This window comes from Colius striatus, chromosome 2 (assembly GCF_028858725.1).
Source record: "Colius striatus isolate bColStr4 chromosome 2, bColStr4.1.hap1, whole genome shotgun sequence".
NCBI classification, from domain to species: domain Eukaryota; kingdom Metazoa; phylum Chordata; class Aves; order Coliiformes; family Coliidae; genus Colius; species Colius striatus.
This window is the reverse complement of record NC_084760.1, coordinates 57990491-58016897: the sequence shown is the minus strand read 5'-3', so window position 1 is coordinate 58016897 and position 26407 is coordinate 57990491. Positions and strand designations below refer to the sequence as shown.

Here is a 26407-nt window from a genome sequence, read left to right as displayed (position 1 = left end):
CTGGAGACGGTGAAAATCACATCCAGTTCTTCATCAAAAGGAAAAAAATCGAGAGATATTTCTGAAGTGTGCACTTTAAGGGTATTGGGGGATTTAGTTGTACAGATTAGGTTACTGTTTAACTGTGATGCATTCAGAGTGTAAGACTGTTAATGTCAAAATCTGAGGTGTTCCCAGAGTGCATGAAAGAGTAGACTGGTGACGGGGGAGTTGTTTGTTTTTTAAGAACCAAAGTTCAGTGTCAGGACAAAGTGTGTTATCATGTTTTATCTTGTGTTCTGAATGGGAAGAACAACTCCGAACATAAAAGGTAATATGGATCCATATTGAAAAATTATGTTTCTTTTGTTATTTCATTGGGGTTTTGTCTAACAAGTTGATTTAGAGAGTTAAATGATTTCTTCCTAATAAGGCAAGCAAGGGGAATGAATTATCCATTTATAAAATCAAAACACAGATTTAAATGGAGGTGGTTGATAAAACTGCATGCACAGATGCTTCTTATTTATCATTTCAGTTAAAATGTAATTATATTCTCTAATTTGTTTATATTAGTGTAATTACTCTGCAGGGAAAAAACAAAATATATTACCAGGGTACAGAAGTTAGCACTTCCATTACAGCACTTGTGTGTGTACAGAAGACACACGATCACAGCTCCTTCATAGCAGAGTAGGTAGTTATATCAATTTCACCGTGGAAAAGTTGCAGACAGGAAAATCAGCCAAAACTTTAGTCACTCAAATTTATATAGATAATCATTACTGTAGACATACATCAGTGTTCATTAACTATTAAGGTGGTTTGGGGTTTTTTTTTTGGCTGGGCAGCAAACTTGCAAAGAAGCGCAAGGATGCCATGGGGACCACCCGGCAGGAGATGACACACATGGTGAACGCAATGGACAGGAGTTACGCTGACCAGAGCACCCTGCATGCAGAGGATCCTCTTTCAATCACATTTATGGACTCTCATAACTTCAGTCCCAGATGTAAGTACAACCGTAACAAATACTCTGGAGTATAGGTGAATATAGAAATGTGTAAAACAAATGTACTTTTTAAGGAAATTTGTTGTAAGTGTCAGATTTTCAAGGAATATTGGTAAAGCCAAAAGTTGAGCAGAGATGTTCACATGTTATCCTTATTGGTATGTGGCCAATTATTGAAATATTTGCATATACTTTCAGTATGCGCTGATACTTGTTCTAGGGCAAATATTACACTTCTAGAATATCTCAATTAAAATCTGAAATTGAGTTTTCCCTCATGAGGATATTTAATACCAACATGTTAAATATTACTGCCTAACACCATGTCTGTAATGAATAATAATATGAGGTCCAAATTAATTTCTTTCTTCAGGCTGTAAGGATGTTATAATAGAGGCAGAGGACAATTTTCATTGCAGTTTGTGAAGTTTAGGAACAGGCTTGTTAATACACCTGCAAATTTGCTCTGTGTTTGTTGTAGACTTCCCAGCTGTCAGATTTCCATGTAGTTTGGCAGTTTGGGTTTCTGATGGTTAAGTATTTCGATTGTACCTATCACTGTTCAGCCTGCCTGCCTCCCAGCATCTACTGTGCCTTGTACAAAGGCAGGATACTTCACTGGCAGATTCTGAATATGTCAAAACTAATGTGCAAGTTACCAAAAGGACGTAATTCTACCTTGGAGCCAGCAGGAACCTGACTTTCTCATGGCCACATGAACTTGTGAATTGGCTTTAAACAAAGCAGAGCTGCTTCTGAATTGTCATCTTTTGGGAATGGCATTCCATCTTCCATCTCTTGCCTCACATACTTACCATGCTTAAGCAAAATACATCCTTTAAGTTCTTACCCAATTGTTGTATGGGACATGGATTTTGGAGAAGAGTTTACTGTTCAGTTTATTGAAACTTACCAAATGGCAGAGTGCCAACATTTGAAGTGTCTCATAACCAATTATAAATGGGAATTTAGTAGCAGCCTGTGAGTTTTTCCTGCACAGTTTTGGCAGGAATTGTTTGAAAATTCTCCAAAGTTTGATGTCTTATTGGCATTGAAGTTTGTGGAAGCAGATTTGCAAAGACAGTTCCATTTGGACTAAGTTATGGTGGACCCCAAGCAAAGTATCCATCAGTGACCTGGGGCTGCTAGGCACTTGGGCAGCCTTCCAGATGGACTGATGTGACACCAAGAGCACACAAGCCCCAGCCGCCACAGCTGTCCTGGCTGGTTGGCAAATTTAACATCACTGTTTTCTACAGTCCTCAATATGTGATTTTTTGGATGTTGTAGGATTCTATTCTCCTAACCATTGTCTGTGCTGAGACAAAAAGCCTTACAAGCTTCCAGGGTTTCCTACTATGCAACAAACTTTTAGGCAGATTGCTTGAGAATGAGAGCTCAATTTTATCACAGAGCTGTTGATACTTGTTGTTTCAGATTGGTACAAAACCAAATTGTGGATTCTGCCATTTCTGTACAACGGCACATTTATCTCTGTGTGGTTCTACCTGTGATAACAAATGATAAAATTCTATGAATTTTATTTAAACATCTGCATCTGTGTATCTATGATTTTCCTATACTCATTAAGAGCAATATCTTTGCCACTACACATAAAAAAAAAGAAGCTATTAACTGTAAATATATATGTATTTTTTTAAATTGTCTGCAAGACTTTAAAGAAATACCATTTTAATTTGAGATCAGCTATTCAAGTATTGCATGAGAGGATGCGTTTAAAAGGAAAGGAGTTGATTCTATGAAAGTGAGCCTTTAGTTTGAAGCCAAAGAACAATAGTGAAGGAGGAGCCCTTTTAAAAACTAAATGGCATATTGTCTTTATTTCATTTCACTAAGAATCTCTTTGCCTTTATCATTACATTTCTCAAGTCCCAAATCACTGCCTTTCATTCTGCTTTTATTCAGAATGCTTTCTAGAACTGTGTATTCATTCTGGTTTTCTGTTATAACAAAATTAATGGGGTTTAGTTATCACCTGGTTATACTCTGAAGTATATTGTTTTAATTCTTAAGAATACACAAAATGAGGGTAATGTATTTCTTCATGAGCTTTGTTTTCCTACAGTGCCCAATGATCCACTTGTGCCGACAGCTGTGTTAGGTGAGGACCCTAGTCCTTCATTATCCATTCTTGCATGAGTTTCATCTCCTTGCATGGTTGAATGTTGAAACAGCTTATTTTATGTAAAAGATAGCTATGTTGTTGTCAGATAATGACTCCGCACTCAGTTTACCAATTCAGAATTAAATTGAGACTGCTTTTAGAATAAAAATTATTTAATGTTCTGGTTAAGAAGTTATCCCTAGTCAGTGCTAACTGAAGAATAAATGAGAAATAGGTAAGTGGAAAATACTAAGACTTTTCTCCCCGGAACATTTGGACTGATTTCCAAAGACTTAACATGTGAAACTAGAAATCTGTTCAGAGATATGTATAACTAAAATTCATATCCAGATTAGCATGGTTTAGCATCCAAAGCTCGACTTCTCTAACAAGGTGACAAGAATGGAAAGAAAAATAAGAAAGGGAAAACTTTATTATCCAAGAAGAAAGAACAACTTTGTGGGTTCTATACAGATATTCCTGTATACTTGTATTAATTACGTTTCAATTGCCCTTAACTAGTAAGCTTTTCAACTTTGTATTTATTTTAAAAAGAAAAACAGACGTTGAGAGTGGCAGAGCTGCTTTTTTCTATGTCATATCTAACACTGAAAGCATGTTTTAGAGGACTTTTTTTTAAAGTATGATTTGTAGCCAAGTTCTTGATTTGTTAAACACAATTTGCAATAATGAGTTTCAGTCAGTTGCTGAGGTTATTTTAGGATAAAAGACAAATATCAGGAAGTGAATATAAACTAAAGTTGAACTAAAGTGAATAAAAACGAAAGTCAAAGTTTTGAGATAGGATATTATATGTATAATGTAGACTTTTTCTGGCAAGTGATTGTATATTGTGTTTTAAAAATTCACAGTGGAGAGAATTCTGCTTTTGCAGAGACATATTCCAGTGCCTCACTTCTCCAAAGTAATAGCATTATTTGGGGTCCAAAGCTCAATTACCTGATTATGATTACTGCTCACTTTTAGTTTTCCCTAACTCAGTTAATGTAGACTAAATCTTCATTGCAGTGGATTGAGATATTCCTTTTGAGAAACTCACAGAAAATACAAAGAATTGACACACTCCTGTCCTTTTGAAGTCTTTTTACCCATTAAAAGGCTCATGTGTCCTCAATTGCCTCTCTTCTAGTTGAATTAAACCCAAGTCTTTCACTCATCTTATACATGATGTTTTCTAAACTTCTCATTCTTTTCCTCTGAACTCTTTCCAACTCATAGGCTGGATTTTTAATGTCCCAAATTAGGCACAGTTCTTAGAAGATGTCTCAATGCTGAGCTGAGTGGAGTATGTGGCCCATGCCCTACTTGTAGTGTCCTTGCATCCTGAGCTGTGTTTTGTCCTTTCTGTTGCTCTCATGTTACTGACTTGCCTTGAGTTGCCTGCTGAAATCCCAGTTATGATTACCCAGTCCATTACTCCATTTTGTAGTTATATATTTGACTTTCTTTCCTTCACACATGTACGTTGCATTCACTGTTTAATTCATCTTGTTGTGACCCTGTACTTGTGAAGTGCTAGTGATCCCTTATCACTCAGTGCCCTCTGCCCACATCGTCATGGTATTTTCTATCCCATTATGCAAGTTGTGGGTAAAAGTATTGATAGAATGTGTACCCAGGAGGAGTCTTTGCAGATCTTCATGTAAAGTGTCCTCTGAGACTGACAGCAAATTATTACTTATGAGTAGCTGTTGATCTTTGTCAAGCTGCGTATACTAACTGTATGGAAGATCAAGTCATATTCTGCTCATTTCCTTTTGGTAATGTCACAAATGTCATTCTCTTGACTACAGTAGTGTCTTAGAAAGTTTATAGCCGTCAGAGTGTTAAATGGTGGAGCCTTGGGCCCAAGCAAACTTAATCAGGTGATTTAGGATGTTTCAGGGGTAATGAAACACTATTGCCTGAAGGAGCAAAATGTTAGACTCAGAAATTCAAAATATTTAACCAAAGCTACATCAATGGACTTAGATAAAATGAGCTTTTTCCCAAAATTCTTCTAAGATTTTCTTGTCTCTTTTAGCTTTATTTCAAGCTCTTAGAAACTACATAGATACTATCTGGTGATTCTTGTCAAGCTGTTCCTAATAGCTCATTTAGGCTCTAAGCATATTTCAAAGGTCAGTGAGTTACCACTACATTGTGGCAGACACAGATATGGGCAGCTGTGAACAGCAAGAACAAGGAATTAGTTGAAGAACAATTTCAATGGCTGATGTCTGCATTTCTATCTGCTGGTAATGAATTTTGGAGTGTGCTAGTCTCCTGGTATAAGCAAAACAATGCTAGTTGGAAGAGGTAATATTTTTCATTACATGGACTGAAATAGCAGAGAGAAGTAGACAAGGTTTTGGACACACCGGGTAGAAGGGGTTGAGTACCCGTAAGCTTGTTCATTTGGAACTAGATCATTTGGCCTACTTGATCTCCATATAGCCTGTGCCTGTCCCAGCATCACAAAATAGTTTTCCATTGTTTTATGTAGAGATGAGCAAAATTTTATGGGCTCTAAATTATAGAACATGTTATTTTCTGTGAAACTCATTACTTTGTAGCTGTACTAGGTTTCTTTTTCTTCATGTATAGGTTATTAATGCTATTCTTCATTCTGTGTACATTAGCACTAAGTTAGTATGACAATTTTGCTTTTCTCAAGTCCCTATCATTACATTGATGGCATAATAATGTGGCCCTTATATTTTTAAAATAGCTTCTATTGTTACCTATTGAAAAGCTTTAAGAACTTTTAATGTCACTTTCTTTTAGTCACTTTCTAATATAGTCCTGAAATAAATTTCTTATGTTCTGTTCACTCGTTTTTTGCTGCTTCAATGGGTTAAAGTGCCTATTACTGGTAAGTACACCACAAGGATGGGGGAGAACTACAAGTCCTGAGGTGGTTTGAAGTATGTGTGTTTTAATATGAGTAACAGTACAATAAAAAGTGACTGCTGCATGTCACTCATATTACGAGGCAGTTTAGTGAGGTATAAATGTACTGAAATTAGCAACTTGGGTGACGGTTCAAAGAATTGGTTCTCTTACTGGGAGATCTCATTTCAGAAGGCATTAATGGGGTTTCCATTTTGGAAGAGCTGTAGAAAATCCAACTCCTGGGGTATACATTTTTTATTCTAGAATATTTTACTTCCTAATCGGGATCCTTTGCAGGGGAAGTGGTAAACTGATTTCAAAGTGTAGAAGGGGTCAGCTACCCACTTCATGTGTTAGTAGCTACTTTCCAAAAAGGTTTCAATCTGTAAATGCATTTGAACCACTGATTGATAATTAAAAAAAATAAATTTACAGATGGGACTGATAAAATGTGATCACTTTATACAGCTTTGACATTTGATTTTGATTAGAGCATTGGTGTAGCATAGGGCATTAGGGGACAGTTCTTCATTTATACAGAGCAAAAACTGCAGCTGAAATGAGCACAGTGAAGAGTTTCATTTCTCAACTAAAAGACCACTCTGAAATGCTGATTCGTCTTCCAAAATGGAGGTGGTGCTTTGAAGCGATAGCATAACTGCTTCTCTTTTTTACTGGGATCTCAGTTTACTGTTTGTTGACTTTAGACAAATGATGTGCTGATACCACTATAGAGTTTTTCTAATTTATTGTTTAAGGTGTAGTATTGCTGTTGATACGTATTAGACATTAAAAAAGTTACTTTGGGTGATAGAGACTGGAGTTCTCAAGTAGATTAATGTCATAAAGTTTTGCAGCTTCAAATAAAATGCCTTTCAGACATCTTTATTGCAGGATGAAGGATTGCAAACTTTTGTATGTGTTTGCAGTTAAATTCCTTTATGTACCTCACAGTATTTATGTGCTTGAAAGTAAATGCATTGCATTCTCAGAATTTAGACATATTTTTGAAGGAAGAGGTTGAAAACAGATGTTAATATACGTAGCAGCAGGTCTCATTGCTCCATGGGTATCTAATGTATTGATTTCTTGTGAATGCAGATGAAAACCACACTGCGACAGCAGAGTCCAGTCGGCTCCTGGATGTCCCTCGTTACCTCTGCGAAGGCACAGAATCACCGTACCAGACCGGGCAACTGCACCCTGCCATCAGAGTGGCTGATCTCCTGCAGCATATTAACCTAATGAAGACCTCTGACAGCTATGGATTTAAAGAGGAGTATGAGGTGAGATCTTCAGTGGTGAGTTTTTGCTAGGAAAAAATCCCTGTGAAAGGGACAGCCTTTTGTTTACATTGCATTGAAAAAGGATGCAACTACATGTCATGGGTTTACGTGAGAAAGAGATTAAACAGGCTTAAGATTCCTATATATGTAAACCAAAAGTGAGATAGTGAATGGAGTCCAACAGCTTGAGCCTTTACAAGTGCATGGAAAAAAAACTTATGTGTGTTCCTTAAGAGTCTAAGACAAGATCCCTCGCTGAATCTTTTCGACGTATTGTAAGAAGTTGCCACATTTTTGTTGCTGCTTTTGAGTTGAAATACTGCAATTTGTTATGTGGGCTTTCTGAGCCATCTTCAGTGCAGATCTCCTGGATTAAGTTAAAGTAGAGATTTAACCTGACTGGTTTTGCAAGAAGCACTGACTGGAAAGCACTGTCATGATTTATTATAGCGTCTCAGTACGGCAATACTGGGACTAGACTCCAGCTGAAGAAGCAGTAAATACGTGCTGAGAGTAGTTAATTCCTTGAAGTTCTAATTAGACCTGCATGAACCTGTCTACTTATAAAAAAAAATCCCAGCACTGGAAGTAGAAGATGAGTACAGATTCATTTCACTTCTGATCTCTGAATCTGTTGCGATTCTTTGGAATTAGAATTGTAGGCAGGATATACAGTCAAGATAGGAATGGTACTACCAAGCTCGCTCACAATACAGCTAGGTTTAAATTAAGTATTCTCTGAGTAAGTAATCTCTTCTGACTCAGTTTTCAACCCTTCTCTCCCTTCTGCAGCTGTCTCTACTGTAAAATAAGAACTGGAATAAATAAATGTGTGGTTTTTAAAAGAATATTCTCTTTTCCTCTCTTTTACTTAAATACGCTTCATTACGCTCTGCCTAACTTAAGGACTAAGCCCAAGTGTCAGTCTCTGCTGGGAGGGAGGGTGGTCCCTGATGCTACATCAAGTGTTTTCCTGCTTGTTGTTTCTTCTATTACCATACACAACATCTTTGCCTCAGCTTGGGCTTCCGAGCGTGCATTAAGGCTTCGTTTCTGTGGCTACTGTGTGCTTTCTGGAGGTAACTTACCTATGTCAGGATAAGAGAACATGTGGAAGGAAGGCATAGCATAGAACTGCAACAAACATAAAATATCTACAGGCAATGAAGAAAAAGCTGAGGAGTAATAAAAGCTGCTTCTGTCACTGCTGAGAGATCAAACTCTGAAGAGGAGTTTTAAAATGCAGAATAAATTTGTTAGTGGCTAGAGGGAGGGATATGAGGAAAAACAACATGAACAGTGAACGTTGGCAGAGGAAACTTCTGGATGGCTCTGTAGGGAGAAAAGCCATTTTACTAAGCAATATGAGGAAAGCAAATGTAATACTACGGTAAATAGGCTATGTATTATGGTGTCCTGTAAGAAGAGTCATCAGTCTCTCTGTGCTTTCTCAGCTTACTGTTGTTCTTCCATAGCAAGGATGTCTGAGCAAGCCTAGCCTTCCAGCGATTCCAGGATTTGAAATCCCTCTGGAGTCCCTCAGTTGACTTGCCTGTTGACTTGTAGCAGTCACAGGGAGAGAGCCTCCCTTCTTCTCTAGATATATTTCTGTACCTTGGTACTTCTTGGGTGACCAAAGTGGACAAGCAAAGCTGAACTTTCTTTGTGGTGAGGCAGTTCTTTTAAACTGTTATTTTTGAAGATAAATTAATGGTCGGAATGTTTTCTTTCGGAACATTTTTATTTATAGAGTTTCTTTGAGGGGCAGTCAGCTTCTTGGGATGTCGCTAAGAAGGATCAAAACAGAACAAAGAACCGCTATGGAAACATTATAGCATGTGAGTATTGGTGTGTTTGGTTCAAGCGATAGCTGTACTTATGTGTTACTCGTGCTGTGTTCTCTCTTCAAGTCTCCGGTGGCATAGCCGCTTAATACCGTAAGCAGAGAAAGAGGATAGTGCCTTTTCCAGCATATTTGTTTTGTCCTTCACAGTTCAACTTTCTTCCTTTTATAACTCAGGCTGAATTTCACATTTGCATCCCTGTTGTGCAAGCTGTGGTAAGCATATAACAGCGACAAGCTAAGACTCATTAGGATGTTTATTCTGTTAATTTGCAATTTGTTATTATTCTGTCAATTTGCAGTTTGTTATTGTTTTACAATTGCAGTTGAACATGCAGGAATGAAATTACCTGAGAAATCCCTGAACTAAATGGGTAGGGTTACCTCTTCATCAAATCCCAAGTGCAAATTGCTAACACATGTGACTTCCTTTTTTTTTCAGTTTGTTTTTTTAATGTCTCAATACTCAATATGAACTTAAGCAGATTGGGGTCAGAAGTAAGGAAACAGTAATCAGGATTTTTGGTTTTCTAGATTACCATCAGTGGAGCTGATATTGAAAGGGACGTTGAGCAAGTAACCTGGATTCTTTGTGTGTTTAACCATGTGTAACAGTGTGATATCTTTCAGCTGTACTTAACAGAGTTTAGTGAATGTTTTTGAAGTAATTGGAGACCACAAACAAAATGGTTCTTTGTAATTCCCTGCAAACACCTGCTATTTAAAGGCTGTAAATTGTGAGGCGCTTATGCCAGCCGATTTTGGTTTTCTAGATGGCTTACCGTAATATCTGGCTTTAAAATCACACTTCAAAAAGGCACCATAACCACTTGGTTTTTACAGATGACCACTCCAGAGTGATTTTGCAGCCTGTTGAAGATGATCCATCTTCAGATTACATTAATGCCAACTACATAGATGTGAGTGGATTGTACAGCTTTCTCTCTCTCAGTTTGCCAGCTTCTCTATATGAAACTATTGCATGTTATGCCTACAAATTTATTGAAAGCTTTCTTTTATTAAGAACAAAATGTACACTTTCCTTGTTCTACGTCCTAGTACTCACTGACATTGTTGTGCTTTCTTTCACATCTGACTTTGGTTTGGGCTGTAGATTTGGCTGTACAGGGATGTAAGTACCACTATATGTGAATAATGGCATCCTATTGTAAATATTTAATATAGATATTGTTATTAATGACTTTCCTCTTCTATATGTATCAGTCAATAACTATGCATGCCTCATCTAATTTATCTCATCTGTTCCTTTAAAAAGTTTCCTTTTGTGTGAATATTTTTTGTACCTGTTTTGAAAAGATAGTTTTGCCTTATAACATAGCTCTGAATATTATTAGGTATTGTTAGATAACTCAGGTGAACCTATCTGTTAAAGAGAAATTGCTGTTCACTTTTTTTTATTAATAATGAATTTGGCCACTAGCTTTTCTTTTCCACTTCCCATTTATATGTGAGAAGATGGATAGTATGCTGTGCTGTAGTCATCTGAAAAAGTACCTGTGAAGTAGTCATAATATATGTTTGGCAAAAAAGGAGGGATTGTTGATGGGTGGGGGTAGGGCATGTTTTAATGATTTTAAGCAAACATTGTTTAGCTGACATCTGTCTTAAGGTGCTAACTTAGGTATTAAGAAGTATATACACAGACATATATCTGTTAAAATAAAAAATTTAATGTAGTAAAAGTATCCTCAGATATTCTGCAGAAAACATCTGATATTTGAAATTCCATACTTTGATTCAAGTACAAATTAATAATAAACTTTTTTTAAAATTATGCAAACAGAAAATTTGAACTAATTTTTCCAGGTGTTTTGTTTAATAAAATACAACTTTTATCTAATTGATGCCTTAAGAATAAACAAGCTGTTGTATTCAAAGTAATTCCAAAGTAATTCAAAAGATACTAGAGTAACTAGTACAAGTTTTTTTAAAATACGTGACTTTGGTTATTTTTCTTTATAATTGCACATTACTAAGTTTTCCTGTCCACTGTTACTTGATAAATTATTTAAGACCCTCTTGACTTTTCAGGATATAAAGATTTAGCCCCAGATACACTGCTGTCCTTTTTATTTTGATATTTTAACTCGGCAATCTCTGTGAAATGTTAGGCCTGTGATATTTTGCCTGAAGCCCTAAGCAAGGCAAGAAAATTCTCCCAGATTTGTAATAATTCCAGTTCCTTGAGGATGTTGTTTCTCTTATTTAGGAGAAAATTGAACCTCATTATAATCAGACAGGAAAGCTACAAGTTAAAACTAGCACTTTGCCATTTTAAAGTGACATATTTACCTTCTTCTGGAAAGCATTACCGAGTGTAGCTCAGCTTCCACTTTCGTAATTTGAAGCTAGGGCTTGATATTAAGGACATCAGAAGAAATTTTTTAGTCATTTGACACAGTCTTAGTCTCTTGGCTTTCCAAGAGAGATAATCTGAAGCTTTTTCATAAGCCCCAGAGGAAGGTGTATAGGATAATGAAGTGGTCTATGGAAAAGATTATATACTTCTTGGGTATTTGGAAATCCTTCACTTTAGTAGCATCTTGTGAATACCAGGAATCCAAGGACTCCACTGTACAATACAATGCTGTACAATACTTCTATCATTGGCATAGACTCAACTAACTGGAAAAGCTTAGTCAAGTAGGGTTATCCATATCTATCTATACATATGTATGTGTATGTACTCGAGTGTATCATGTCCAGTATAATTAATGCACATTTTGTGCAGTAGCACAAATATTTTGCATCAGCTTTCACTGCAGTAGGACCTTGATTCTGTGCACACACCACAGTGTCCAGATATGTCTCCATTAGTTACAGACCAGATACATACAACTCTTTGTACCTTACAATAATTTTCTATGTAGAAGAAGACACGAAGCATGGGGGTTTTTTTCATATCTGTGGGAACAGATCAACTATTGAGATAGTCTGGTGGCAAAGAGAATTTTTACTAAATTTTAAATAAAAGATCAAATATGTTAGGCTGGAGAAATAATGTCAGTAGAGGAATAATTTTTAAGCCCAAGAGACCCATCTAAAATACTTCTTCCCAGTACACTACAATATCTGTTCAAGTCAGATGTTCTTATTTCCATTTTATCTGTTGTCATTCGAACCTTTTCAGTATTAACCAGTGTTTTAGGTTTTGAGCTCCATGCTGCTCTTAAATGTTGGTTTGTTCTGAAAATATTGTCTAGAGATAAGAGTTCAGTAGTAGCCTCATGCTTTTATTTTCTCCCCTCCGTTAGTAATATGGTACTCAAACCAACTTATATTGCTGTTTTAGGGATATCAGAGACCAAGTCACTACATTGCAACCCAAGGTAAGGATCTGCCAGCATTAATCAAACCGAGCAAGTGTTCTCTGTAGTGTCCAGCAGCGTTTTGGTAAAATGAAAGTAGATGAAAATCACATCCAATATTGTGAGCTGTCGTCTTGTGTTATTTTAAATTAATGTAGCATGTTCAGGTGGAATGTGAATAAATGCAAAAAATTGCTCTGATTTGTCATGCTAATTAGCTACTGAGCAACACTTTCAGTGATAAATTCATGTCATAAATTCAGAAGCTACTACCATGATTTCTAATTATAAAGATGAGTAGAGAAATGAGGCATGTGGACAGTGAAGGGTTTCAACCTACCTTGAGGCATCTTTCTCTCCGTATTACAGTGTATTATTTTACTGTTTAAGATTTGATCCAGCATGCAGACAGTAAAGATAGTAGTGACAAATTGAATGCTATTGCGGAAAATCTAGGTGAAGTAAGGCCAGAGAAAGGACAAAGCCTTATTGTAGGAAGAAGTGAGGGAAATCTATCATATAACAACCCAATAATAAAAATATGAGGTAGAGGAAAAAAAATCATTTCTATGGAAATTATTCATTTTGTATTTCTGATAGAACTCCTAAAATGAGGAAAACCAACTAGATTAGTCTAAAGCTGCACTGAAATATCAGAGGCTATGAATTAAAGTAAAAATAATTAGATTTAGATGTGCTATCATTTAATCTGTGAGTATAATCAGATAGCTGTCTGGAAATATCCTGATATTTGTGCTCTGGGTTAACTGTAGCTGCACACAAGAAAGATGAACTAAAGGTTTGTTTTAAAACAGGATGCTGAAGTTACTGTCCACAGTTTTTAAATTTTTGTGTTAAGTACTGTCTAAACAGGACTCTCTGACAGTTATATCTACATTTGTAGTCTATTTCTGTCTTATTGTGTATCATTGCACATAGCAGTGTGTAAAGAACAGAAAAAATTGTTGCCACTTTAGAGTGAAGCCTTTGGTCTAGCATATGAAGAAATGTGGTTGAGTCTTCAGATGTGTGTTGAAAACAGCAATATTTATACAATATTTATACTACTGATAGAGCGTGGTCAGGGAGCCATTTCAGAGATGACTGTAACAGGGTGAAGGCCTTTGTCACTCAACTGAATGTGTCTTGTCTCTGCAGCAGAGCAGGAGGCAAAGCTTCAACAAGAGTTTCTCATTTGCTTGAAAAGTAAAGTTAGCTTAAATACCCTTCAGTGGGAATCATGGAATCTTAAGGGTTGGAAGGTACCTCAAAGGATCATCTAGTCCAACCTCCCTGCCAGAGCAGGACCTCCTAGAGTAGGTCACACAGGAACTTGTCCAGGTGGGTTTTGAACATCTCCAGAGAAGGAGACTCAACAACCCATCTGGACAGCTTGTTCCAGTTCTCCGTCACCTACTTGTCCTTGCACACTTTGCTGAGAGCTAGATGGTAGGTGCACAGGATCTGCATCACCTGCCCTCCTGACTGGTACTTAACTCCAGTGTGAGCATCTCCTCAGTGAATACCTGAAGAAACTCACATTCAACACATCATATTTAACAAATGTAAAGCAATCTTAGAAATGTTAACTATAGAGGTAATCACACATTGCTGCATCCTTGTAGTTTTCAGGCAACTTATGTTAGTTCAGCTTGTGCAACACCTGCTATTAATTTCTTTCAAGTGGTAATTCAGTTGAACAGAGAAGATGCAGCATTGGTTAGAAGCAACATTGTAGTCTGGAAACTGTTGTGATGGTATGACAATGTGGTTTCACAGAGCTTTCGTCTTTGAGCAAGTGTGTTCAAGTGTATCAACTCTGAAAAGCATTGTGTTTTATTTTTAGTATTCGCTTTGACTGGGGTTTTTTTGCAGAGTATTACCTGGAATTTTTTTTTCTAGGTCCAGTTCATGAGACTGTGTATGACTTTTGGAGAATGATATGGCAGGAGCAATCAGCTTGCGTTGTGATGGTCACAAATTTAGTGGAAGTTGGGAGAGTAAGTTTTTGGTTTGTTTTTCTTTTAATGCTACAAGCCTTGTTAACAACCTGTTAACAAGGCACACTATCAGCAGCATGTATAAGAGTCTTGTGAAGGACAACCCTGAATGCTGAGAGGAGCGGAAGAGAGAGCGTTGTTCAGACATTGTTGCAGTTACAGTATTGTGTGAAACCAAAGCTGACTTCTGAAGAAGACTGATGCTGTGTTACTTTCAAGAATGGTGAAAAATTGTCTGAATCCAAAATTCATATTTCAGCAAAATGAATGTTTATATTGTCACTCAAATGAACAGAAAAAGTGGACATGTGAGAAAATGTGCTTCTATATCAGTGGCTAGAAATCAGCAAATTATTTACAGTTTAGCAGTTACACATCCCTCAGGGAGTAATAGAAAGTATCTGGAATTACTTGCAAGACTCCGATTACTGATATGAAATGCATCCCAGTTTAACATAAGTGGAAATGTATTCCATAGCTCAGCACTAAAAAAAACCATAAATGCCCATTTAAAAATGAATTTGGGATCTAAGTACAGCTGCATAGAGCAGCTTAAACACCTTGTAGCTAGTGCTTAACTTGACGGAAGAGTCATAAGCCATGACAAGCCACAAGAATACAAGGTCATTTTGGAAGTAGTTGTGGTGTAATGGGCACATACAGTAACTTATTCTCAAGCTTTTATTTTTCTTTGGTGTAAAATACTAACCCATTTTGTATTTAGGTCAAGTGTTACAAGTACTGGCCTGATGACACAGAAGTTTACGGGGACTTCAAAGTGACTTGTGTAGAGATGGAGCCCCTTGCAGAGTATGTTGTCAGGACCTTCACTCTGGGAAGGGTGAGCATATTCTGAAAGGGCTCAGGAAAATACTGTTTGCTGGTAGCAAGGAGCATGGAGGAGGGTATGCTTAAACGTGTTCCTGTACAATACTAAATCAGTTGTCAGGTGAGCAGGTCCGCAGCCTTATCTCACTGTGCTATCCAAACGCGCAGCTTGCTGTGGGATTTTGAATTTCCACAGAAATGACTGCTATCTTCCCCTTGCTGACAGTCACCTCTTCTCTGTAGCCTCACTTCTAAGCCAAGCTGAAGTACTGGGTTATGAGTCATTCATCTCCATTCACTCTGCCCTGAATGCCGCTGAGTCAGTCTCGCTTAATCAAAGAAGAAGCTCTGTGAATGCAATACATGTGACAGAGTTGGGGTCTTCTGCTAAATCATTATACTTACCTGTAAATGTACAGGCTATCATCTTAATTAGCAAAACTTCTGAAAATCTGTGCAAATTGCTTCGAAGTCTATTAAAAAAAAATCTAATGAGGCAAAACTAGCATCCTTAATGGCAAAAGTCAAAATTAGAAACTTCATAATGAAAAAAAAAGTCCAATGACATCTTTAAGCTTCAAGCAGTCATTGCTTTAAATGATTGGTGAAATGGTGAAAACAGCATGTAGAATCTGTCAGTGTGTATCATTATTTGAAAGTCAGAGAACATCCAGTCTATGACATACTTTGAATTTCATAACTTTATTTTTTTTTCTTTTTACAGAGAGGCTACAATGAAATCCGTGAGGTTAAACAGTTTCATTTCACTGGCTGGCCAGATCATGGAGTTCCTTACAATGCCACAGGCTTGCTTTCCTTTATACGGAGAGTGAAATTATCTAACCCTCCTAGTGCAGGGCCTATTGTTGTCCATTGCAGGTGTGTACAGAAGAGATTGATGTTTTCGACAACTGTGTATGTGATTATTTACAGTAGTCTCTTATGAGGCACTGTCATTTTGAAGTGTTTTGATTTTGTTACTCCTTTTCTGAATTGCCTAATTCACACTGACATGGGATTTGGCTGTCTATGGCAATGTTTGGAAATAGCCAGAATCTAGTAAACCTTTCCTAAATAGAATAGCCAGAGACTTTCTTTTTCCTGCACCAGCTGCAGCAGCTAAATCATGTGATACTTCAGTCTGTCAGGTAGCCTACAACAATTTTGCGATGGTATTCATGAATAAGTGTAGATACATCTGATTTGAGAGTTTGGTGATGCATATAATGTATGAACAGATTATTAATTTAAGTTGAAGTAAATAGATGAGGGAAGATGGAATGAGGTTAATGACAACAAATAGGGAATGCTGTTTTTCTTGTGCAAGTTTTGCAGGGTTTGTGTTGTTGGGACACAGTCTTTTGACAAGTAATATTTTCTTTCAGCGCTGTCAAATATTTAATCACATTCTGTAAATAAAGTTACTCAGTCTTTACAGATTTTAAGAATTCAATCTGGAAAAGCTGTCTGTAGTTACATATGAAAGCAACATAAATCAAGAGAGGTTCTTCTGCGTACTGTTAAATGAGCTGCCCAAACCAGTTTAGAGCTTGGCTGGTAAAACATACACCTGAGATACTGTAATATGTCACTTTAAAGTCATCCTTAGTCTTATGAAATATAACCAAGGTATGTCGTATTTTAAAGTGCATTATCTTAATCATCCTCCAGATTACAGTTTAACTAACTTTTCTGTTTTACTCTTTTAGGTATTGATCTGGGTGATAAAAGGAGGAAACTGGGGGAGGGGATGGGGTGCTGTTACTTAGTGGATCAAATCTGATAGAAAAAGATTGGTTTGGGCACATCAATGAACATTATGTGGAGAAGGACATTATGAAGAGAAGGAGATAAGATGAAAATTAGACAGTGGTTGTGAAGAAAGAACTGAGTGACTTCCTAAAAATGCTTTCAGTAGTGGATTTGTAAAGTTTGTAGGTGTTTTCATGGGACTATTTCTAACAGTATTCACTGATTCTTTTTAGTGCTGGTGCTGGGCGGACAGGTTGTTACATTGTGATTGATATCATGTTAGATATGGCAGAAAGAGAAGGTGTTGTGGATATCTACAACTGTGTCAAAGCCTTACGGTCCCGTCGCATCAACATGGTACAGACAGAGGTATGGCAGTTTACCTTCAGAGCACCTACTGCTTTCTGAAACATGCTAGGTAGGAATTTTACTGTTACTCTGGAAAGAACAATCAGTGACCTTGTTGAGGGATAATCTCCACTGGGGAGCATTGCTCAGTGCAAACAGCACCCAGAATCAGGATGATGCAACAAACCTGCTAGCTCTTTCAGTCTTCACACAAACAAGGGCCCACTTAACTTTTGTAACAAAAAGAAAATCAAGGAGGATTTTTAGGGAAGACCCTACAGTAGGCCTGTCTCTCTCACATCTCTCCCCAGCTCTGCAAGTAGCAATTTCAGGAATCCAACGTTGGAATTTCAGCAGGTTCCCACTGGTTTTAGAGTATCTCTAATCACTTTATCCATAATTTGACCTACCCATGGAACATTATATCCATTTCACTCTCTCTTTTTAACTCAGTTTTTATTTGCTTTATTAATCTTATTGCCAAGCTTTTTCCTTTTCTACCTTTTGTCTTTTCTCATGCCTTCAGCAACTCCACAGTAAAACTGTTTCCTTGGTGATGAAGTCATAACAGCTCCCATTCTGCCACCTGAGTGTCATTGACATAGATTGTTGATGTTTATTAAGATAAGTTACCTGAGGTGGTTTATCACTTCTCCATACCGTCCTCCATGTGGACATCCACTTGAGAAGTTATTTTACCTGTGACCAGGTGCAAATCTCTGCAGTTGACAGTAATTTGGTGTAGTTTTTATTCTATGCTGCAACTTGTGGCAGTTGAACCAATAAATGTTCCAAATCAATTACCCCTGCTACAGGGCCTTTAACCTTTGGGAAGTACATGGGGTGGATTGTTTCAGTGTAACTGCTTCAACCAGACCAGTGTAATGTGCTCTAGCATGTGCTCTACTGCTGTTTCTTTCTCTCCCTTTTGCCTCTTGCCTCTCATCTTCTCTCAGAGCTTCATACTTACACAGCAAAATAAAGCTGTGGAGTTACTGTGATTCTCATCTAGACAGCAGTGATGGCAGTGGCAGTAGCTCCAGAGCCACATGGGTAAGGCGACATAGGATGCAGAGACAGAATGCAACCATGGTCCCTGGACATGTACTCTTGATACAGGCACATATTAAAGTTTGTGCTGTTAATAACCTCATCGGTATCTACAATGGCTAGATGAGGCTGACACAGTCCTCACACTTCACTGCATAAACACGATTTACATCTATTACTCTCGAGGTGGCTAAGTGCAATAGGTATTGTGTAAGAACTGACAGGAGATCTGGTTGAAGTAATAATGCAGTTGTCTATGACTCAGGATATCTCAGGGCAAGTCAGAAAAAAAAAATAGGAAATGCTGCTTCTGTTGAGACACACTTGAATTTCTAACTGGCTGAGAGTCGACTATCAGACAATTGGTGTACTAGCTTGCACACACACAGGGAGAATGCAACATGCCAAATAATTGCTAATCACACTAGTAGTGCTTGAAGCAATTTTCACTTTCTGCTCATACTATAAGTCTGAAAGATATTTAAAAAACCAAAATGAGTAAAGCCAGCAAGACACTGGTATATATGCAGAATCTCACAATCACCACAAGAAAACTGAAAATCTCCTGTTAAATAAATTGACATGCCTGTTCTGTTAAGTTTTACTGAATTTAAATTGGTTCTGAAGAAAACATCCTTGTTAACTGCATCCCAATTAGGACAAGATTGCTTTTGTACTGAAACATTGTTTAATAGATTGATAGACATTACCTTGAATGAGCTTTATAGTGTGCAGGAGATCTGTTTATCTTAAACGAAGAAAAGATCTGTGTTTTTAAATGGTTATAATTTTTTTTTCTTTGCCTAATTTGGTAGGAGCAGTACATCTTTATTCATGATGCCATTCTAGAAGCTTGCCTGTGTGGAGAAACTGCCATTCCTGTCTGCGAATTCAAAGCTGCTTATTTTGATATGATTAGAATAGACTCTCAGACAAACTCTTCGCATCTCAAAGATGAGTTTCAGGTATTCAAACTTTCTACTAACTCTTCATGTGACAACAATATTTTTGCCTCTAGATACATTTAATTTATTTTAAGGGAAGGAGTTTTCATATCACATTTATAGCATTTGGTCCTATACTTCTAGTCCACAAAATAAAGCACCAATGCTTATGTGCTTTGCAGAGTTGTTTTAACTATGGAATATCTGCCTTGCGATAAAATTGCAGTAAATATCTATCTGGAATAAAGAGCACTGGCTAGGAACCACAGAGAATTTTTGCTTACATTTGCACAGCTAAGGTATAGCTCTTTAGGGCTCCAAGGGATCCTCTTTGTTTCATTCCTTTTGGGGGAGATGGTGTCATGAGGAACCTGTTCAGTGGTACACAGAGTACCCTTTACACCTGCAGCTTAACCCCTCTTGAAAAGCCCCAGCAACCCCATCAAACAGATAGAAGCTCTTATTTGCTAATATATTATTGCTAATGCATCACCTTTTCACATATTGCAATATTAGAAATTAAATTTGGGGAATCTCAAGTCTGTTGTCTGTTAGTTCAGTGTGATAAAGCAAACATCCTCTCACCCTCAGACCCTGAATTCTGTGACCCCTCGCCTGCAAGCAGAGGACTGCAGCATAGCCTGCTTGCCAAGGAACCACGACAAGAACCGTTTCATGGATATGCTGCCACCTGACAGATGTCTGCCTTTCTTAATTACTATTGATGGGGAAAGCAGCAACTACATCAATGCTGCTCTTATGGACGTAAGAGACTATCTTCTTTGTCTGTGTAGCATACCGTGAAAAGCTACGTAATATGAGAAAGAGCACTTGCTGATTTTAAGAAAGAGTAATTCTTTTATACCGTAGTGCCCAGTAAAACAGTCATAACAAATAAGGGTGGGGGGAAGGTGTAAAAAAATCCTACTACCGGTGTTTCTTGTTCATAAGGTTTTTTCTTTAGTCTTATGCGCCCTTGTGAGACTCCCTGGAAATCTCTCCTTTTCACCAGCATTATGTAAAGCCCAACCCTCCAAATCTCAACAAGATCTCAGAAATCTCCTGTTTGTAAGGAAGTAAACGTTACCTTCCTGAGCATGAGGATACTGTCACTGCTTTAGCAGAATAGCTACTTATATTGAGAAAGGAGAGACGGGGAAAAGAAAAAAAGTTGTTTCTTTAGCATGTTTGGGGATAGGGTTGGTTTTTTTGTTGTTCACATTTTGAGTTGCAACTCTTTAAAGATCCTTGAAGTCTGAGCGGCAGAAGTACTGTCAGGGGGAAAGGTGAATTAGTAGCAAGAATGGAGGTGAACTTACTTATAGGTATCTGATCAATAAAGCAGTTAATCACGTGTACTGTCACATACCTGCCTGTGCCTGCCATGAGCATTTCCAAAGTTAGGCTCCTAAAGTCACCTTCACAGTAAATACTTAATTAAGTTACCTGATTTCTAGGAGCATCTCCCTTTCCTCAAAAATGAAGTTCTGTCAGAAACTGTGGTGTCAAGAAGAGATGCTGGAATAAAGTGGCAAATAGCAGCAGAAATCATCAGGACTGAGTGGCATTCATCCTGTAGTTCTGTCTCAGCTAGCACAGGAAACATTTGAATTGCTCACAAAATGAAATCTCTAATCTCACAATTAGCTATTGTGCCAGAAAAATAGGAGTAGCATGTGTGAGACCAATCTATTAGGAAGGCACTGGAGCTGAATGGATGAATTAGAGCAATGAGCAGAATTTTGGTAGCAACCAGAATTGTTTAGAATTGCAGTTAAAATTACATTAAGCACCTGGGTAAAATTGATGGTGCTACAGACCAACCAACACAGTTGCACAGAGGAGTGTAGTTTTGGGGAGGAAAAAAGACAACACAGGCTGAAATGAGTGGCAGGAGGACTCTGAGTGTATAACAGTGTGTGGCAGGCAGGGACAGGAACGAAACAATGTATTAATGGATGAGCAATCAGAAGTAAGTAAGGAAAGACAGAAATGGAAGTAACAAAAGGAAAAATAAGCGGCAGAAAAAAAGTAAAATATTACAATGAAGGCATATAACATGGCTATAAGTACAAGGTTAAAGCTTGGGGTAGTAAAAGCTTTTTCTTGACCTTTCTCTTCTTGTTGTTGGGGTTTGCTTAATTTAAGACTGATTTATTCAGAGAGGGAGACCCCACTGCTGGGCAAGGAAAGGGGATTTTTGTTAGCAAAACAGAAATGTAAACTTGCCACAGTGTACTTGTCCCTGTGTTCCCACAAGAAGGTGTCTGCTTCTCAGTGTGACAGTGCAGTCTCTCATCTTGGGAAAGACCAGAAATAATGGGCAGGAGGGCAAGGAAAATATCAGCTAGTGCATGTTGCATTTTTTAAAAATACAAGGGAAGAATCGATACTGATTTTTCCTTCTGTATCTCTGGGCAGATCTAGGAAGTGGGACACAAACTGCTACTATCCCAATATGCTTTCTGTGTTAGAAAATCATAACAACCATGGATGAAAAAATTGTCAGCTTCCTTGTTCTGTTGTCAAACAAATATTGATGCTAAAGACATTAATTTATTATCTTGACAATTTACAGCAAGTAGAAAGGTTAAAAGAATTGGTTTGTTTTTTTCTTCTGTGCCTCATACTGTCCTCTTCGATGTTATGTTGTACATTGCACGTGAAGATCCCTCATATCAGTCTTGAAACAAGCAAGCTTCTACACAAAAGTTGTTTAGCTACCCTATCAAGTCTTTCTTCTGGGTTAATTTTCTCAGATCAGTAAAAAAAATAAAACAGCCAAACTGTTTTGGATATCAACATGGGTACTAAACAGGGGGATCTCTGCATTGCATATGGTAGTCCCAGCACTTCATCTTCAAACTGGTGACTTACAATCCCACCCACCTACAAGAATATTCACTATCTTACTCTGTTTCTCACATTAACCTGTCAGTGCTTCCTTGCCACTTCATATCTGTATTCCTTCACTGCAGAACTCTTCTGTGCTTAGTTGCAAATTGCCTTCAAAAAACTTCTGATCACTCTTCTGCTTGCTACTCTTAATATGTGTGCTGCAGGGAATTAACTCCCTCTACTAGTTGCATCTCAGCTAACCTGTACAAGACCGGTAATTCCTGTTTGCAGTTGTGTGTAACACAGCATATGGAAAAAGGAATCTGCTGTCATGACGGGAAATAGTATTTTGCTCTTTAACTTCTGCTTTCTGCTGGAAACAGCCCCCAGTAATATATGAATATCAGTTCTGTGGATGACCCTGTGGCTATGGCAACCAAAACAGAATATGGGATTGAGCTTAGTCCCTGGTTCAGTCACAGAGCTCACATGTAACCTACTGTAGATACAGTGACCTTCTGAGACCTCTGCATTCCTCTCTGCAACACAAGGAGGTTTCCTACTGAGTCTCCTGGACACAGTGCCTGGAGCAGAGTTGCCTGAGCCTCAGCTCAGCAGAGCCCTGAAGAGCATCTTCAGTGTCCTGTGCATATCTGAACTAAAACAGGGCTTGGCCTGTAACAAAGCAGAAGGCAGACCCGAGCTGTGTAACCTCTTTGTTCTTGCAGGAGCTGATAATGTATTTTTAACATCAGCTTTGGTGAAGTCGTGTGTAACTGATGTCAGTGCTTTGTTCTATTTATATGTTTTTTCTGTTGCGGTGTTTGAGTGGAAGTTATTAAGTACTTCCTCTACCAATGCTAATAAAATCGTTTGCCTTTACAGAGCTACAGGCAGCCAGCAGCTTTTATTGTCACACAACATCCTTTACCAAACACTGTGAAAGATTTCTGGAGATTAGTGTATGACTACGGCTGTACTTCTCTTGTGATGTTAAATGAAGTCGACTTAGCACAGGTTAGTTTGCAGCTTGGGTTTCCCATGTACCGTCACATGCTTTAATCACTCTGGATCCACTACATGATCAAAATGTAGAGCAGTGCAGTGACTTTACAGTTATCCTCTGCTTTACAGCAGCTAATTAACACTACTTGCTCGATAAAGGTTAGGTGAGATGTCTGCAGTGAAATGAGACAACATGGAGGTTGTAACTCATCGTTTAATTGTGCCTTTTTCTCCCTGGTGCAGGGCTGCCCACAGTACTGGCCCGAGGAAGGGATCCTGCGATATGGCCCCATCCAAGTGGAATGCATGTCTTGCTCAATGGACTGCGACGTCATAAACCGAATTTTCAGGATATGCAATCTAACAAGAGTAAGCATTATCATAACAATATGCAACAGGGAAAAAAAGTGTCATTTTTAATGCTCTCTAGGTTCTTGTGGGTTGTAATTCTGAATCACAGTAAAATGCTAATGTTCTTAAGACACTACCCAGAAAAGTCAGTCAAGCATCTATACCTAACACTAACTTCTAGTACTTTTCTATAGCTATGCACTACGCAGAGAGGAGTAAGGTGAATGACTGTTGTCCTGTAGTGTTCTCCCTGATGAGTAGATGTATGAGAAGTATTCTGTTTGTTCAGTGTACAGTGAAAGAAATATCCCTGTAATTAATGTGTAGTGACAGATATTTAATCTGTAGTGTCTGTAAAACGTTTTCTGTAATGAATCAGGAACAGGAACACTGAGGCTGGTTGTGCAACCAGCACCTTCTCGGCCTAAGATGCGAGAACCACAACATAAAAGGAAGACTCTGACACCCTGCAAAGCAGGGTGTGAAAAAACTCTGAAGGCTTCTGCACCTTTGTGCCTTGACCCACATTTATCATCTTTTTCTCAAATTCAGTAGCAGCACCAGTTTTGCATTCTTGTCAACTCTTTCACACCTTGCACCATCTTCTCTTTGCTGTCCCATAGTGTTTCACACTATAGCAGCATCATCTCAAACCCTGTCTGCCACATAGTGTTGCTTCCTTTAGCACACCTCTATAAATCACTTATCTGTTGCCTATACATAGTTACAAAAGCTTGTGCCACCATTTTCTGTACAGTTAACCAGAAGTCCCTATTTTACTTACCACTGCTACTTTGTGTCTTTCATCCAATACTGAACTTACCACCAACTGCTACTAGGGCTGTATATTTAGTTAATGTTGAAGAATAGCTGTGGGGAAAACTGATTACTGTGTACACAAAGAGGGATTGTTTTCATCGCATATTCATTTTTCAAAGTGCAGAGATCAGTTTTTGAGGTGCCAACATTTTATTCTAACTTTTGTTTGGCTTATATTTAGAGCAATGAAAAACATTTTCACCTCTTCGTACGTTGTTTGGAAACTACAGGAAGCTAAGGTGTAGGCACACTGGCAAATATTACGCCATAGCTCTTTTTTGTTGTATTTTGGGACTTCCTCTTTTTTTTTTTTGTCTCATTTCTTTTATTTTCACTTTTTCCATTTCTTGTTTTTTACAATGTTTTGATTTTCTACTTCTCTACTCTTTGTCTGCCATACTTTTCCACCTTTACATCTTGCTTCTGAATATCTCTCTGCTCTGTTCTTCCTTTTCTAAAATCCCCATTCCAACTTCTTTTTGTCTCCTTCAGCTCCAAGAAACTGAATAGACTATTTATCCTTCCAATTATTGAGGCCTTTCTTGTGACAGTCTTATTCTATTCAAAGCTCTCCCTGTCTAGCACCTAGCACACAGAAGGCTCATAGACTGGCAGCAAGGATCTCATGATTATCATAGTCTGTCGAAAAGGAAAGACTTAAAGGAAAATAGTCGTATTTGTGCACCAGTGTTACTTATTTATTTATAATATGGTCAGTTCATACATGGGAGCCAAAGGTATGTCTCTTCATTTCTGAAGGTCTAAGAATTTAATGGTGATGTTTTCATTCCTTGTTGATGCTAAAGGTAAAAACCCTTGACACATAGAATGTGGGAAATTTGTCCATTTAGAAGAAATCAGGATAGTTTACATTAGTGAGTGATGAACTGTGGATTGATAAACTGTGATGTTGTCTTCAATGTAGTTCTATTTTCTTCTTTTTTTTTTTTAATGTATTCTATTCCTTGAGCTTAAGTGATATGGGTTAATGGAGACCCCATCATATATGTATATACTTGTTAAAATCTGTCCATAATATAAAAAGGTTGGTTTCATGTTAGTTTTATATTTTGGTTTCCTAAACCAAGATGTAAAGGTGCCATATTGACCTAAAGCTCTTCAATTTCCCTCAGCCACAAGAGGGCTACCTGATGGTGCAGCAATTCCAGTATTTGGGATGGGCTTCTCACAGAGATGTACCAGCTTCCAAGAGGTCCTTCTTGAAGTTAATTCTCCAAGTTGAAAAATGGCAAGAGGAATGTGAAGAAGGAGAAGGCCGGACCATCATCCATTGCCTGTGAGTAATTGGGAGAAAGTCAAATTGCTACCCTTCAAATAAATACTTGCTAAATAGTTCTTAAATTGAAGCAATATTCTTATGGCTACATTCCTTTGCATATGCTCTTGTTTCTCTTACTTAAGTAAAAAGATACCACTTGTACTATAGGATGGCTTTTTTGTCAGCTTTTTGTGTCAGATCAAGGTACCATGGTAATGGGTATTTTGGACCCGATGTGTATTTTCTCCTGTGCATAATAGCATGTTTTTCAGGTACTAAATAGGTACAGATCAATTCGTTCCCTGTGGTTTCAGTAAGGAAGCCTTTCATATGCTGAGTGTCATATTTTTGTTTTTGTATCTTTTGCATATCAAGTGTTGCATTTTTTCTAGAAGGCTGACTATATTTTGAGAGTTTTAGACTGAAAGCCATGCATATGTGAAATGAGACAGAAGTTCTGTAATACAGTATGTGATCGTAAAACTGTTGCTGGTAAATGACTGCTGGCTCCATATCAGAGCAGGATATTATTATGGGAGCTGTTTTGGGGAGTTTGGCATCTTTTTCTCCCTAAGCAGAGAATTTTAACTTAATAGGTACCTACCTTAATTTCTTTGAAAACTAAAATATTTCAGAAATATCCCCAAAGGTCAACAAAACAGTGAAACAATGACGCCTTGGCATTACTCTGATTAGATAGTCCTCATACCACAGGATAATTTAA

At 37.8% G+C, this 26407-nt stretch overlaps 1 protein-coding gene across 2 annotated transcripts in view; it reads left to right on the top strand.

Annotated features, from left to right (window-relative positions):
* The window catches only part of PTPRK (protein tyrosine phosphatase receptor type K), a 405248-nt gene that overhangs the window by 375672 nt on the left and 3169 nt on the right, over nt 1–26407 (top strand). For both annotated transcript variants that reach the window (XM_061990648.1, XM_061990647.1), the window contains exons 15-28: nt 831–991; nt 7113–7297; nt 9048–9135; nt 9984–10060; nt 12454–12490; nt 14372–14469; nt 15194–15310; nt 16022–16176; nt 17283–17418; nt 19263–19412; nt 19983–20156; nt 23115–23246; nt 23478–23603; nt 25538–25701. In XM_061990648.1, the coding sequence (XP_061846632.1) occupies nt 831–991; nt 7113–7297; nt 9048–9135; nt 9984–10060; nt 12454–12490; nt 14372–14469; nt 15194–15310; nt 16022–16176; nt 17283–17418; nt 19263–19412; nt 19983–20156; nt 23115–23246; nt 23478–23603; nt 25538–25701 (1800 nt within the window). The remainder of the gene's footprint in view (nt 1–830; nt 992–7112; nt 7298–9047; nt 9136–9983; nt 10061–12453; nt 12491–14371; nt 14470–15193; nt 15311–16021; nt 16177–17282; nt 17419–19262; nt 19413–19982; nt 20157–23114; nt 23247–23477; nt 23604–25537; nt 25702–26407) is intronic.